The sequence below is a fragment of the Chiloscyllium plagiosum genome, chromosome 1 (genome assembly GCF_004010195.1).
Source record: "Chiloscyllium plagiosum isolate BGI_BamShark_2017 chromosome 1, ASM401019v2, whole genome shotgun sequence".
NCBI lineage: Eukaryota > Metazoa > Chordata > Chondrichthyes > Orectolobiformes > Hemiscylliidae > Chiloscyllium > Chiloscyllium plagiosum.
Window position 1 is genome coordinate 13904423 of NC_057710.1, and position 15689 is coordinate 13920111.

Here is a 15689-nt window from a genome sequence, read left to right on the forward strand (position 1 = left end):
GCTGGACACACTTTCCTCATTCCTGAAGAAGGGCTTATGCCCAAAACGTCGATTCTCCTGTTCCTTGGATGCTGCCTGACCTGCTGTGCTTTTCCAGCAACACATTTTCAGCTCTGTATAATCTGTGCCTATCTGGTAGGGGTTTAGCCATTTCTCTGTGTTCTGATCAGTCGGCTTCTAGTTGTACAGAATCTAAATTGTTACAGAACCAGCCCATCAAGCCTGCCAATCTCCCGCCTTTGGCCTACGTCCTTGCACATCATTACAATCCAAACAAAATCTGAATTCTCAATTGAACTTGCCTCCAGGGCAGTGAGCTCTGCCATCCACACTACATCCCATGTGAGAGAGAATTTGTTTTTCTCACCTCACCCTTGCTTCGTCTGCCCCTCAGTTTAATCTTTGCCCTCTCTTTTACATTTGCAAACAGCTCCACCCTATCTGCTCTGTCCAGCTCACTCATGATTTTGAAGTCAAGCCAATTTGGCATCACTCCCTCTACTGTTGTCTGCTGGATGGTTAATTCTTTCAAAACAGTTGCTGATTATGTCCATCCACTGATTTCATATATTTCACCTGAGCTCAGTGGAGAGCTAGTACTGCCTTGTAGGGCCGAATGGCATCCCTGTGGTTCTGTAATGACTCTGACTGTGAAACGGTTTGGGCTGGAAAATTTGAATGAAGTTTTGTGTGAATTTGTTGACTTGGCTCAGGAAAGCCAAGGCTGGACTATTTGATTCATTTTCTTCGGAAGTCCTATCTTAACAGCAACGTGCTTGGGACCTGCAGCCCAGCGCCTGCTGCCATTCAAGAAGGCAGATCCCCACCACCTTCTGGAGGGCAATTCGGGACAGGCAGTGGATACTGGCTCAGCAGCGGCACCCACATCCCGTGAAAGAATTTTAGATAAAAGAAATAAAATAAAGAGTAGGTTCCTAAAGAGAGGAGAGCAGGAGTAGGGGGACCTGGGAGAACATATTACACAAGTCATTGAAGGTGTCAGTGCACATTGAGAGTGGGTTGTGAATCAGTAAGTGGCATCGCGGACTTCATAAATTGGATGTAGAGAATTGTTTAGTTTTAAAAAAAAAAGTGGGGGTGATATGAAACCTGTTTATTGCATTGATTCCACCTCAGTTGGAGCATTGCCCTGTACACCGCATAAGGATGTTGAAGGCCTGAGAGTCATAGAGATGTACCTTTCAGTCCAACTCGTCCATGCTGACAAGATATCTGAATCTAATCTAGTCCCCTTTGCCAACACTTGGCCCATATCCCTCTCAACCTATTCTTTTACCTATCCAGATGCCTTTTAGATTAGATTACCTACAGTGTGGAAACAGGCCCTTCAGCCCAACAAGTCCACACCGACACTCCAAAGAGCAACCCCCCCCCCCACATTCACCCCTGACTAATGCAACTAACTCTATGGGCAATTTAGCTTGGCCAATTCATTTTAAATATTGTAATTCCACCAGCCTCCACCACTTCCTCTGGCAGCTCATTCTATACACACGCTATCGTCTGCGTGAAAAGGTTGCTCCTTGGGTTCCTTTTAAAATTTTTCCCCCCTCACCTTAAGCCTATACCCTCTAAGTTCTGGCCTCCCCAGAATTTTATAAACCTCGAAGATCACCCCTAGCCTCCGACACTCCAGAGAAAACAGCCTCTGCCTACCCCTAGAGACATGCACAAAGAATTTCACCAGATTGTCTCCAGGGGTGAGGAACCTTCAGTGGTGCAGATTATGGAAGCTGTTCACCTTCTAGAAGGCAGGATTGAGTGTGGCTCTGTTTGAGTATTCAAAACCATGAGGAGTCTGGGCAGTAGATAGGGAGAAACTGTTCCATATGAAATGATCAATGTTAACAATTTAAGCTGATTCACTCTTTTGCTAATTAGGATTCTGTTTTATGTCGCATGTGGTTAGAATCTGGAATGCAGTGCCTGAGTGCACGGTCGAGGCAGTTTCTATCATGTGTTTCTAAAGTTTTCTATAATGTGGGGTTGCACAAGAACCCAACCATTGGGTTAAAGAAGAGCTATCTGTATGGTGTCCCCCACACTCCAGCATCATCGTAAAATACAAAAATAAACTAAAACATAGAATATAAAGGCAGAAAAATGAAAATACAGTCCCTCTTGTTAAGTGCTCCACCCATGGGCCATGGGGTCAGACACGAGTCCACTTCACCCCGTCGCCATGGGAATGAGAGCCACCTATTCTTCAGTGCCAACCCACCTCCACCGACTCCCTCACCGTTGAGTCCTCACTGGATCTCGCCAATGCAGATCCTACTGGTTGTTACCGGGCACTGCACCAGCCCAAACCCGTCACCGCCTTGAGCCACCACATTGATACAGCTGCTGCTGGGTCCTGTACTGGGTCCAAACTCTCTTCCGCCCCCACTGCTGCCATGAATCTGTACTGGGTGTAGACACCACCAGAAACCCAAAGTGGACTTGGCCACTTCAGCAGCCACAAGTTGGCACTAGGACCCCTCGGCGCTGCGGAAGCTGCTGGCAATCCACACTATCTTTGCCTGTGTTCAGGGAGTATTTGTTTTTTAATGCTGAAACGAATCAATTGCCATTTCTGTGCAGGTCATGTTTCTGCTGTGTGCTTCACATGCTGATATCTGATGGTATAATCAAAGTGATGTTGCGGCAATCTGGTATTCAGAATGATAAAGGAAAAATCAAATTGAAGAAATGGACAAAAATTAAACACCATTTCAGAGCAGTTTCTTTCATGTATAGTATACAATATAGATGGAGTGTTCAGCTATGACATGACTGGCAGGGAACAGGATTAAAGGTTGAAGAATGAAGGGTGGCTCAGTGGTTAGCACTACTGCCTCACAGCACCAGGGACCCTGGTTCGATTCCAGCCTCAGGTGACTGTCTGTGTGTAGTTTGCACATTCTCCCAGTGTCTGCGTGGATTCCCTCTGGGTGCTCGGGTTTTCTCTCACAGTCCAAAGATGTGCAGGTCAGGTGGCTAGGCCATGCTGCATTATCCGTTCAGGGATGTATGGGTTAAGTGTGGGAAATGCAGGTTTCCAGGAATGGGATAAGGGGTTGGGATCCTCTTTGGGGGAGCTGTGTGGACTTGTTGGGCTGCCTGGCCTGTTTCCACACTGTACGGATTCTATGTAATGAAGCTCATGGTTTTACTGGGCTTCCCCGTGCAACGCCATCACATGATTTCCCCCAAAACCAGGGACAAAAAAAGGAGGTCTCAAACCTACATTGTCCTCTCCCAAACCTAGTCCCTGTCACTCCTCACTCTTTTGCTATCTGACCTACCTCGGTTACCAATCTGGTAATACCTCACTTGTAAAATTTGCACAGTGATAGTGTCTCTACGACTATCCCAGACATTCTATGTTCAAGTCCCGCCTGCCCTCGTTGTGTGTCATGCCATCAGTCATTCTACATTTTAGTCCTGTGCCCATGGTAGTGACCCTACCTGTGATTCTGAGCCAAGAGGTCTCAGTTCAAGTCCTACCTCCTCCATCCCTGAACATGATTTGGAGATGTCGGTGTTGGACTGGGGTGTACAAAGTTAAAAATCACACAACACCAGGTTATAGTCCAAAAAGTTTAATTGGAAGCACACTAGCTTTCGGAGCGACGCTCCTTCATCAGATGATAGTGGAGGGCTCAATCCTAACACACAGAATTTATAGCAAAAATTTACAATGTGAAGTAACTGAAATTACCTGATGATGATGATGAAGGAGCGTCGCTCCGAAAGCTAGTGTGCTTCCAATCAAACCTGTTGGGCTATAACCTGGTGTTGTGTGATTTCTAACTTTGTAATCCCTGAACAGGTTGATTTAAGGCTTCCCATAGGATGTTAGTGTTTCTCCAGTTCTGGCCGTCTCAGTAAAACCAGTTTCTGTCACTTTATAAAAAGCTGAAAAAGCTCAGGTAGCATTTGTGGAGAGTTCACGTTACATTACCTTTCATCTGAACTTCTCGATTGAAGCCTGTGCCTTCAGCTTTTAATGGCTGAAAGCTCTGCAATTCTCTGCCACAATCTCTCCACTTTGCAACCACTGTTTTCTTGTAGACCCTTAAAACCTGCATTGTTTAAAATAGTTTTGGTTATCTCTCTTATGTGGTATTTTATTCATCAAGCCTCCAATGTAATGTCTTGGAATATTTTATTTCAAAATACAGTTACCACCCACTGGGCAAATCCACTAATTTTCAAGTCCCACTACTCCCAGGGTTTCAACTAAAGTTGATCATTTTAATGCAAAGTGAACTAAAACACTGACCAAGTTCCTATGCCTAATAAAACTATTATTTGGACAAATAAATGAATTCTAATTTCAAATAAACTATCAACGTTAAGTCTGTTCTATCTTAAATCACCTTTTTTTAAAAATCCCCTGCTCATACATAGAGGAGAAAGTGAGGTCTGCAGATGCTGGAGATCAAAGTTGAAACTTTATTGCTGGAACAGCACAGCAGGTCAGGCAGCATCCAGGGAACAGGAGATTCGACGTTTCGGGCACAGGCCCTTCTTCAGGAATGAGACAAGCAATAGAGATAATAACATGAAACATCGGTTTTATGGATGGAAGGGAAAAAAAAACTAGGAACTGCCTTTCAATAGCACCAGGACTTTGTTGTTAATCTTCTTTCTCCAGTTTCTTTTACTTTTTTTCACAGGACGCACAAAGCGCTCAGTATTCTCATGACAAAGTCTCTTAGTTACTGGTCAAAAGCAAAAGCTAATAGCAACTGCAGGCGGAAAAAAAAGCTAGCTTTCTTGAGGCTTGAGTTATGTTACAGTACAGAGCAAGTCTCATGCTCCACCTACCCTTCCAGCAGTCCAAAGGCTTCTCATGGTATTGTTTGCAACAGAAGTTATCCAAGAGCCATTCAGAGTTGTGGTAAGGCTTGATGATCTTTGGCTTTACCCACTGTTTGCAATGCTGCAGATGAATCAGCTACCTTTTGCCCACCAAACCACGCGTTACACACATGCCATAATGAAATTCTGGCTACAACCATCACCTTCCCCCACCTTGCACTGCATGGATAAAACTTCAGTATGAACACCACACACCAGTTTCACTAACTTTTTAAAAGCTTTTAAGAGCCTTTCTTGTTTGTTTTAGTTTGAAGTCAAAAAATCACCTAACCGTTTGAGTCCACTATGACTCTTCTTCAGAATTGAAGGAAATTAGGAATGTGATGCCCATAAGAGCATATGACATAGGAGCAGAAATTAGGCCACTCGGCCTATCGAGTCTGCTCTGCCATTCAATCATGGATGATAAGTTTCTCAACCCCATTCTCCCGCTTTCTCCCTGTAACCCTTGATCCTCTTGACAATCAAGAACCTATCTATCTCAGTCTTAAATATACTCCATGAGCTGGCCTCCACAGTCTTCTGTGGCAATGAATTCCATAGATTCACCACTCTGGCTGAAGAAATTTCTTCTTATCTCTGTTCTAAAAGATCTTCCCTTTGCTGTAAGGCTACGCCCTCTGGTTCTAGTCTCCCCTACCAATTGAAACATTTTCCTAACATCCACTCGGTCGAGGTCATTCAGCATTCTGTATGTTTCAGTTCGAACCCCCCTCATTCTTCTAAAATCCATCGAGTATAAACCCAGAGTTCCTCATATGTTAAGTTTTTCATTCCTGGGACAATTTTCTTGAACCTCCTCTTGAACACACTCCAAGACCAGTACATCCTGAGGTAGGAGGCCCAAAGCTGCGCACAATACTCCAAAAGTGGTCTGACCAGAGCCTTATAGAGCCTCTGAAGTACATCCCTTCTTTTACATCCAAGTCCTCTCAAAGTAAATGCCATCATTGTATTTGTCTTCCTAACTCCTGACCCAACCTGCCAGTTTACCTTGAGAGAATCCTGGACTAGAACTCCCAAATCACTTTACATTTCAGATTTCTGAATTTTCTCCCCATTTAGAAAATAGTCCATGTCTCTATTCTTCCTACCAGAGTGCCTGACCTCACATTTTCCCACGTTGTATACCATTGTAATTTCTTTGTCCACTCTCCTAACCTGCCCAAATCCTTCTGCAGCCTCCCCGCCTCCTCAATGCTACCTGCCCCCCTACCTATCTTTATATCATCCGCAAACTTAGCCAGAATGCCCCCAGTTCCTTCATTTAGATCATTAATACATAAAGTGAAAAGTCGTGGTTCCAACAGTGAGCCTTGTGGAACACCACTTGTCACCGGCTGCTATCCTGAGAAGGACCTTTTTATCCCCACTCTCGCTTTCTGCCAGACAGCCAAGCCTCTATCCATGCTCGCACCTTGCCTCTGACACCATGGACCTTGGGTGCTCCGGTTTCCTCCCACAGTCCAAAGATGTGCAGGTCAGGTGAATTGGCCATGCTCAATTGCCCATAGTGTTAGGTGCATTAGTCCGAGGGAAATGGGTCTGGGTGGATTAGTCTTTGGAGGGTCAGTGTAGACTTGTTGGGCCGAAGGGCCTGTTTCCACACTGTAGGGAATCTAATCTAATCTTATTTTACTCAGCCTCCTGTGTGGCACCTTATCAAAGGCCTTCTAGAAGTCCAGGTAGATAACATCTATTGACTAATGTTGAGCTTCACTTGAAGACTGCGCCAGGTCATGATCTTTTCTCTGCTGATATCACCTGGTTCTGGTAATGCACTCACATCCCCATGCACTATGCTGAGCCATACCATCGCTATCATGCAGTTATGGGTTTTCAGTGTGTGAATTTGCAACAAATATGCTTGTTTAAAATCTGTCATAAAGTGAAACCCATGGCAATTTCCAAAACCAGTTATCCCAGTTGATTGCCTGTTATGCTGATTTCTATGAGTACTAGTCTCTGACCTGTTATTTGATTTTAGAAAGCTTTTAATGGCTTTTCGCACACGTATAAACAATGTTTTCTCCCCCTGAGGAAGGTATAAAATGAAAAAAATTAGACCGTTTTCAACTGAGTGTGTAATGCTTACAGCCTGCTAATGTTTTGTGCCTATTCTGAATGAAGAGCGATTATAGGGATGTTGTTGTTATAGAATCATAGAGAAAAAGTGCAGGAGGAGGCCATTTAGCCCTTCGAGCTAGCATCATCATCCAATATGATCTTGGCTAATCATGCAATCTCAGGAATCCACTCTAAATCTCTCCCCATACCCCTGGATCCCTTCGGCAGCAAGGGCCACGTCCTTCTTCCTCTTGAACATTTCTAATGAACTGGCCCCAACAGCATCCTGTGAGAGAATTCCACCAGATCACAGCTTTGTGTGAAGAAATTCTTCCTCATCGCAGTCCTGAATGGCCTACCCCTGATTCTTGGACTTACTGTAAGTCATGGAGTCATTCAGTCCTTACAGCACAGAAGATGACCGTTCCTTCCATCAACTCTGTACCAGCTCATGACAATAATCCAACCATGCCCATTCACTCTTCCATCTGCAAAGCTATCTTCCTCTTTCATAGAATGTAGGTATCACTGGCAAGGCCAGCATTCGTTGTTCATCCTTAATTGCCTTTAAGAGGGAACTGAAGAGTCAGTCATATTATTCTGGAGTAGCATGTAGGTCACAACTGGCAGATTTTCTTCCTGAAAGATATTAAAAGTAGAAAAGATGACCTGAATGATTAATGAGGAGCAAAAAATTAGAGAAAGCACGTTAGAAATATAGAAAACAGAGTCATAGAGATGTACAGCACGGAAACAGACCCTTCGGACCAGCTCATCTGTGCCAACCAGATATCCTAAATTAATCTAGTCCCATTTGCCAACATTTGGCCCGTATCACTCTAAACCCTTCCTATTCATATGCCCACTCAGTTGTCTTTTAAATGTTGTGTTTGTACCAGCCTCCACCACTTCCTCTGGCAGCTCATTCCATACACACATCACCCTCTGCATGGGGAATGTTGCCCCTTCGATCCCTTTTATATCTTTCGTCTCTCAGCTTAAACCTACACCCTCAAGTTTTGGACTCCTGCCATCCCAGGGAAAAGACCTTGTTTATTTACCCTATCCATGCCCCTCATAATCTTATTCTTTATATTACTAGATTCCCTACAGTGTGGAAACAGGCCCTTCGGCCCAACCAGTCCAAACCGACCCGCCGAAGAGTAACCCACCCAGACCCATTTCCCTCTGACTGATGCACCTAGCACTATGGGCAATTCAGCATGGCCAATTCACCTGACCTGCACGTCTTTGGACTGTAGGAGGAAACCCACACAGACACTGGGAGAATGTGCAAACTCCACACAGTTGCCCAAGGCTGGAATCAAACCTGGGAACCTCGTGCTGTGAGGTAGCAGTGCTAACCACTGAGTCACCATGCCACCCCTAAGACTTTCTATTGTTACAGGTGAAATGCTGTTAAAGTGAGGGTTTGTCTTAAAGAAAGTGACTCTGAGGAATTAACAGTGGGACAATAAGGAGATGGTATTTTGTACCAGACTTCACTATAGAGAATACACGTAACATCCCAGTAATAGCTGGAAGTCAGGAAACAGAGTTCTGAGGAAGGGTCACCAGACCTGAAATGTTAACACTCTGATTTCTCTTCACAGATGGTGCCAGACCTGCTGAGCTTTTCCAGCAGCTTCTGTTTTTGTTAGGCTAATATGGGGAATGGGTGTATTGTGTTATGAAGGAGGCCCAGATTGTATCTGCTCTAGTTTAAGCGAGTAAGAGATGATTTGAATGTAACAAAGGACCCTGAGGGGCCTTGTCAGTGTAGGTGTGGAGACCATATTTCCAGTTTTGAGAGAATTTGTAATTAGGGAGTTTCCCATTGAAAACCAAGAAGAGGAGAATGTCTTTCTTTCAAACTGCCTCATTGAATAGAGGTGGAAGCAGTGTACAAGTAGGGGAGACGCATTCAGAGGGTCAGCAGTGGGAAGCCTAGGAATCTCCGAGAATATCCAGGCCTAACACTGAGTCTTGCTGTAAAACGGTCTGTAATAGTTGCACCTTGTTGCATCAGGTGTAAACTGGGATTTAAGCAACTTACTGACTTCATAATTATTCTAAAAACAATCCATCCTGACCCTGAAAAAAACTCATTCTATATTTCTGGAATCTTAAGTTTCTTCATTCTGATATTAAATAAAAACAAAACCCAAACATATTCATAGGCCCTTCTAAATGTTAGCTGTTCTTTTTACTTTACAAAATGACTTATGTTTTATTTTAATTAGATTGCAAATGAAGGGTGGGAAGTGCTGGATTGCAGCCCGTGTGAATACTTAAAGGGATTGGCTGCTTCTCAAATGACATCACAGTTGCTGCATGCCAAGAGATCCTCTTGACCTGGTGCCAGATTTAACCTTTGCAAACGATACCCGAGAGATCACAAGATCATCGCAGGCAACTTTCTCTGATCAGAGATCAGAGTAACCTCCTTCCTTCTCTCCTAACTGTAAAATCCAGGCTTTTTTTTTAAATTGCTTCAGAGTTGTGGAAGGGTCCGAGACTAGAGGGCACAATCTCGGAATAAAGGGTTAGCCATTTAAGACCAATGAGAAGGTTTTTTTTCTCTCAGGAGATCGTGAATCTGCAGAATTCTTTACCTCAAAGGGCTGTTGAGGCTGAGTCTTTGAGTATATTCAATGCTGTGATAGACTAATTTTTAATCTGTCAGGAAATCCAGAATTATGGGATAAGGGAGGAAAGTGGGGTCGAGGATTAATGGGAGAACAAACTCGATGGGCTGAATGGCCTTCTGCTCCCACTGTTTTATGAACACTGTTGGGATTATTGGTGAATACACAACTTTCTTTCATTGTCCCTATCCAAAATTTTGATGTTGCACAGCACAGTCTAAAAACGAGCAAATTTTGCGTAAGAGGGGAAATCAGATGTAAAATTCACTGATTGCAAACATTTGGAATGAATGGTATACACATTCAGCTTTTTGGGGACCTTCTGCCATTCATTGGGATTATTGGACTGAGTGACAGATCACATTGACCCACCTTGGCTCCATATCCCCCAATATGGAAAATGATCAAATATCTATAAATCTCAAATTGGAAATCTGCAGTTGGTCCTCAAGCTGTTGAGGGCAAGAGAGTTGTTGATCTGCAGTAATTTTTTGTGGTAAAGGTGTTTATTGATTTCTTCCCCAACTTCCAAAGCAAAAGGCCTGACAATAATTATTCAATAGGCGAAAGTGACTACTGCAGATGCTGGAGATTAAAGTCGAGAGTGTGGTGCTGGAAAATCAACATACATTTTCCTGCTCCTCAGATGCTGCTTGTGCTTTACCAGCACCACACTGATTAGATTTTAGATTGGATTCCTTACAGTGTGCAAACAGGCCCTTCGGCCCAACAAGTCCACACCGACCTCCGAAGAGTAATTCACTCAGACCCATTTCCCTCTGACTAATGCACCTAACACTATGGGCAATTTAGCATGGTCAATTCACCTAACCTGCACATCTTTGGATTGTGGGAGGAAACCGAAGCACCCAGAGGAAACCCACGCAGTCACTGGGAGAATGTGCAAACTCCCCACAGACAGTCGCCCAAGGCTGGAATCGAGCCTCCATCCCTGGCGCTGTGAGGCAGCAGTGCTAACCACTGAGCCACCATGCCGCTCTCAATAATAGTTATTCTGTGTCATGTCGTTCCATCAGAGAAAAAAGAAAGGAGGCTGGTGACGTCTACAGTGTTAATGGGGCAACAGAGGAGGTGATGACCTCATGGTATTATCAATGGATTGTTAATCCAGGGACCTAGGTAGGTTCCAGGAACCCAGGTTTGAACCCTGCTATGGTAGATGGTAGAATTTGAATTCAATAAAAATCTGGAATTAAGAGTCTAATGATCATCATGAATTGATTGTTGGGGGAAAGACCCATCTCATTTACTAATGTCTTTTAGAGAAAGAAATCTGCCATCCTTACCTAGTCTGGTCTACGTGTGACACTTTTTTTCTTTAATGTTGCGGGGATGTGAGTTTGAATCCCACCACGGTCATCAAATTCTGATGACAGAATTTGAATTCGATAACAAAATCTGTAATAAGCTAGTTAAATATTAGTCGTGTAATCACTGTTGAATAAACCAATTTGGTTCACTAAAGAGGAAAGGAAGGAAATCTGTTGTCCTTAGCTGGCCCACATGTAATTCTAAACCTATATCAAAGTAGTTGACTCTTCAATGCCGTTTGGGCAATTAGGGACGGGCAATAAATGCTGGCCTAGCCAGTATACCCTCATCCTGTGAATAAACAAAAAAACAAAATTGTGCTTCATGGAAGTGTCGGGCCTAGGAGTCAAGGGATTGATGGGTGAAGTCAGTCTCAGAATGGGCTGGATTTTGTTTTGAAATTCTTCCTGTTTCTCTATTGTCATTCCAGGTTGGTTTCTTGAAGATCAGTCACAAATATGAAATCACGTTTCTGCTGCCTGTCTCCCAGAACCTGCGGCAACAGAGCCAGTCTGTCCCCCTCGCTAACCTTTACTTGAAGCTGGTTGACATCGCTCCAGTAGCAGAAGGTGAGAGCTCTTTCCAAGTGGTTGGGAAAAGGGAGGGATTGCAAAAGGACTTGGGCAATGTGAGGGAAACCTCTGCATTGTCTGATTATAGTCTGGAATACACCGGACAATCTCTGATGGAGACACATATTAATAGCGATTTATAGAAGATAATTGGATACATACTTGAGAAACATTGTTATATTAGTCAACAATACCAAGATCATCTTATTTCCTGTCTGAGGGACTTTGCTGTGCATTAAGTGGATGAGGTTTTTCTGCCAAGCAGTAGATTTGGATTTGAAAAGCATTTGGCACGCTTACCTTCATCAGTCAGAAACATTGATTATAGGTGTTAGGATGTCATGTTTGCGGCTGTACAGGGTATTGGTGAGGTCACTTTTAAAATATTGCATGCAGTTCTGCGAAAGGAAAGATGTTGTGATACTTGAAAAGGTTCAGAAAAGATTTAAAAGGATGTTGCCAGGGTTGGAGAGTTTGAGCTATATGGAGGGGCTGAATAGGCTGGGGCTGTCTGATGTTGAGGGCTGACCTTGTAGAGGTTTAAAAAATCACAAGGGGCATGGATAAGTGAATAACCAAGGTCTTTTCCCCAGGGTGGGAGACTCGAAAACTAGAGGGCAAGGTTTAATGTGAGGACGAGAAAGACATAAAAAGGACCTGAGCGACAATATTTTAACGCAGAGGGTGGTACGGGTATGGAATGAGCTGCCAGAGAAAGTGGTGGAGCATGGGACAATAACAAAATTTAAAGGCAACTGGATGGATATATGAATAGGAAGAATTTAGAGGGATATGGGCCAAGTGCTGGCAAATTTATATGGACTACATAAGGAATTCGACAAGGTTCCCCATGGTAGACCGATTAGATCTCATGGAATAAAGAGAGAACTAGCCATTTGGATACAGAACTGACTCGAAGGTAGTAGACAGAGGGTGGCAGTGGATGGTTGTTTTTCAGACTGGAGGCCTGTGACCAGTGGATTGCCACAAGGATCATTGCTGGGTCCTCTACTTTTGTCATTTATATAAATGATTTGGATGTGAACATAGGAGGTATAGTTACAACATCTTCAAGTTTGCAGATGACACCAAAATTGGAGGTGGAGTGGACAACGAAGAAGGTCACCTCAGATTACAATGGGATCTTGATCAGATGGGTAAATGGGCTGAGGAGTGGTAGATGGAGTTTAATTCAGATAAATGCAAGGTGCTGCATTTTGGAAAAGCAAATCTTAGCAGAACTTATACACTTAATGGTAAGGTCCTGGGGTGTGTTGCTGAATAGAGAGACCTTAGAGTGCAGGTTCATAGCTCCTTGAAAGTGGAGTCGCAGTCGAAGAAGGCAATTGGTATGCTTTCCTTTATTAGTCAGAGTATTAAGTACCGGATTTGGGAGATCATGTTGCGGCTGTACAGGACATTGGTTAGGCCACTATTGGAATATTGCGTGCAATTCTGGTCTCCTTCCTATCGGAAGGATGTTGTAAATCTTGAAAGGGTTCAGAAAAGATCTACAAGGATGTTGCCAGGGTTGAAGGATTTGAGCTATCGGGAGAGGCTGAACAGGCTGGGGCTGTTTTCCTAGAGCATTGGAGGCTGAGGGGTGACCTTCTTGAGGTTTATAAAATCATGAGGGGCATGGATAGGGTAAACAGACAAGGTATTTTCCCTGGGTGGGGAACTAAACGGCATAGGTTTACGGTGAGAGGGGAAAGATATAAAAGACACCTGAGGCACACAGAGGGTGGTGCATGTGTGGAATGAGCTGCCAGAGGAAGTGATGGTGGTGGGGTACAATTACAGGAGGAGAAAGTGAGGTCTGCAGGGTTCAGAAAAGATCTACAAGGATGTTGCCAGGGTTGAAGGATTTGAGCTATCGGGAGAGGCTGAACAGGCTGGGGCTGTTTTCCTAGAGCATTGGAGGCTGAGGGGTGACCTTCTTGAGGTTTATAAAATCATGAGGGGCATGGATAGGATAAATAGACAAAGTCTTTTCCCTGACCAGATTTCCCAACCCAATCTAATCCCATTTGTCAGCACCTGGCCCTATCCCTCCAAACCCTTCCTGTTCATATAACCATCCAAATGCCTTTTAAATGTTATAATTGTACCAGCCTCCACCACACCCTCTGGCAGCCCATTCCATATACGTACCACCCTCTGCATGAAAACATGGCCCCTTAGGTCCCTTTTTATACCTTTCCCCTCTCCCCCTAAACCTATACCCTCTAGTTCTGGACTCCCCCACCCCAGGGAAAAGACTTCTTCAAAATAGGATTAGAATAGATGGACGTTTGACTAGCACAGACACAGGGGGCTGTAGGGCCTCATTTTTGTATAAAGACCCTGATTCTCTCGAAGAAGCGAGAGAGGAATTGACAGGGTAGATACTTTAAAAGATGTCCTCACTGGTTAGTGAGACTAGAACTGTCAGACATTTTAACAATAAGACAGAGGTAGGGAAAATTAGATTTCTCACGGGGTCTGTGGAACTTTCTACCCAGACGGCAGTGAAGACAGGATCATTGAAGGTTCTTAAGGCTAATGTCGATGGATTGTTGTCTTGCAAAGGAGTCTGAGTATTGTGGATAGGTGAGAAGGTGGATTCACGTCGTGAATAGATCAGTCACCATCTTACTGAATGTCAGAGCAGGCTCAAGGCATCTTCTCCAGCCCCTGAGCGCTCTCGTTCCTATCTGCATTGTGCTCCCGCTTCTGTGATTCTGCAGGCAGTAGTCATGATGTGAAGGTGCCGGTGTTGGATTGGGGTGAACAAAGTTAAAAAACGCACAACACCAGCTTCTAGTCCAACAGATTTATTCGGAAGCACTAGCTTTCGGAGCACCGCTCCTTCATCAGGTGGTTAAGGAGCAGCACTCCGAAAGCTAATGCTTCCAAATAAACCTGTTGAACTCTCACCTGGTTTTTTGGGATTCTTAACTTTGCAGGCAGTAGATAAGAATTTGTTATGGTTTCTAGCCATGGAGAGTCTCTGCCTTGTCTTTGAAAACACAGCCTGCACAATTGTATGGGTCCACCTCAGGGCTGCGGTTTTAACATCTCGTGTGATTGAGGTTTTAATGTCTCGACTTCTTCAGAAGGCTGAGGAAATTTTGGCCTGTCCACAAAGACTCTGAGGAGAAAGTGAGGACATGCAGATGCTGGAGAGTCAAGAGTGTGGCACTGGAAAAAACACAGCAGGTCAGGCAGCATCCGAGGAGCAAAAGAGTCAACGTTTCAGGCTTCACCCTTCTTCAAGACTGGGGAGAGGGAAGGGAGCTGAGAGATAAATAGTTGGAGTGGGGTGGGGGGGGGAGCGGAGTTGTTTGGTGGGGCTAGAGGAGAGGTAAGTGGGATGGTGATAGGTGAGCAAAGGTAGGATCTTTGTGAAGGGACCAATTTCTTTAGATTCACTATAGCAAGCAACCTATCCATAAGACCATAAGACATAGGAGTGGAAGTAAGGCCATTCGGCCCATCAAGTCCACGCCGTCATTCAATCATGGCTGATGGCCATTTCAACTCCACTTACCCGCATTCTCCCTGTAGCCCTTAATACCTTGTGACATCAAGAATTTATCAATCTCTACCTTGAAGACATTTAGCGTCCCGGCCTCCACTGCACTCCGCGCCAATGAATTCCACAGGCCCACCGCTCTCTGGCTGAAGAAATGTCTCCGCATTTCTGTTCTGAATTTACCCCCTCTAACTCTAAAGCTGTGTCTACCGGTCCTAGTCTCCTCAACTAATGGAAACAATTTCCTAGCGTCCACCCTTTCCAAGCCATGTATTATCTTGTAAGTTTCTATTAGATCTCCCCTTAATCTTCTAAACTCCAATGAATACAATCCCAGGATTCTCAGCCGTTCCTCGTTTGTTAGACCTACCATTCCAGGGATCATCCGTGTGAATCTCCGCTGGACACGCTCCAGTGCCAGTATGTCCTTCCTGAGGTGTGGGGACCAAAACTAGACACAGTACTCCAAATGGGGCCTAACCAGAGCTTTATAAAGTCTCAGTAGCACAACAGTAGCACAACATATTCCAACCCTCTTGAGATAATTGACAACATTGCATTCACTTTCTTAATCACAGATTCAACCTGCATGTTTACCTTTAGAGAATCCTCAACCAGCACTCCCAGATCCCTCTGTACTTTAGCTTTACGAATTTTCTCACC

The 15689-nt window shown here is 44.2% G+C and overlaps 1 protein-coding gene across 1 annotated transcript in view; it reads left to right on the plus strand.

The window, feature by feature from the left end:
- The window catches only part of LOC122559654 (UPF0687 protein C20orf27 homolog), a 97374-nt gene that overhangs the window by 8124 nt on the left and 73561 nt on the right, over positions 1–15689 (plus strand). Inside the window, exon 2 of the mRNA XM_043709910.1 lies at positions 11305–11506. Within this exon, the coding sequence (XP_043565845.1) occupies positions 11305–11506 (202 nt within the window). The remainder of the gene's footprint in view (positions 1–11304; positions 11507–15689) is intronic.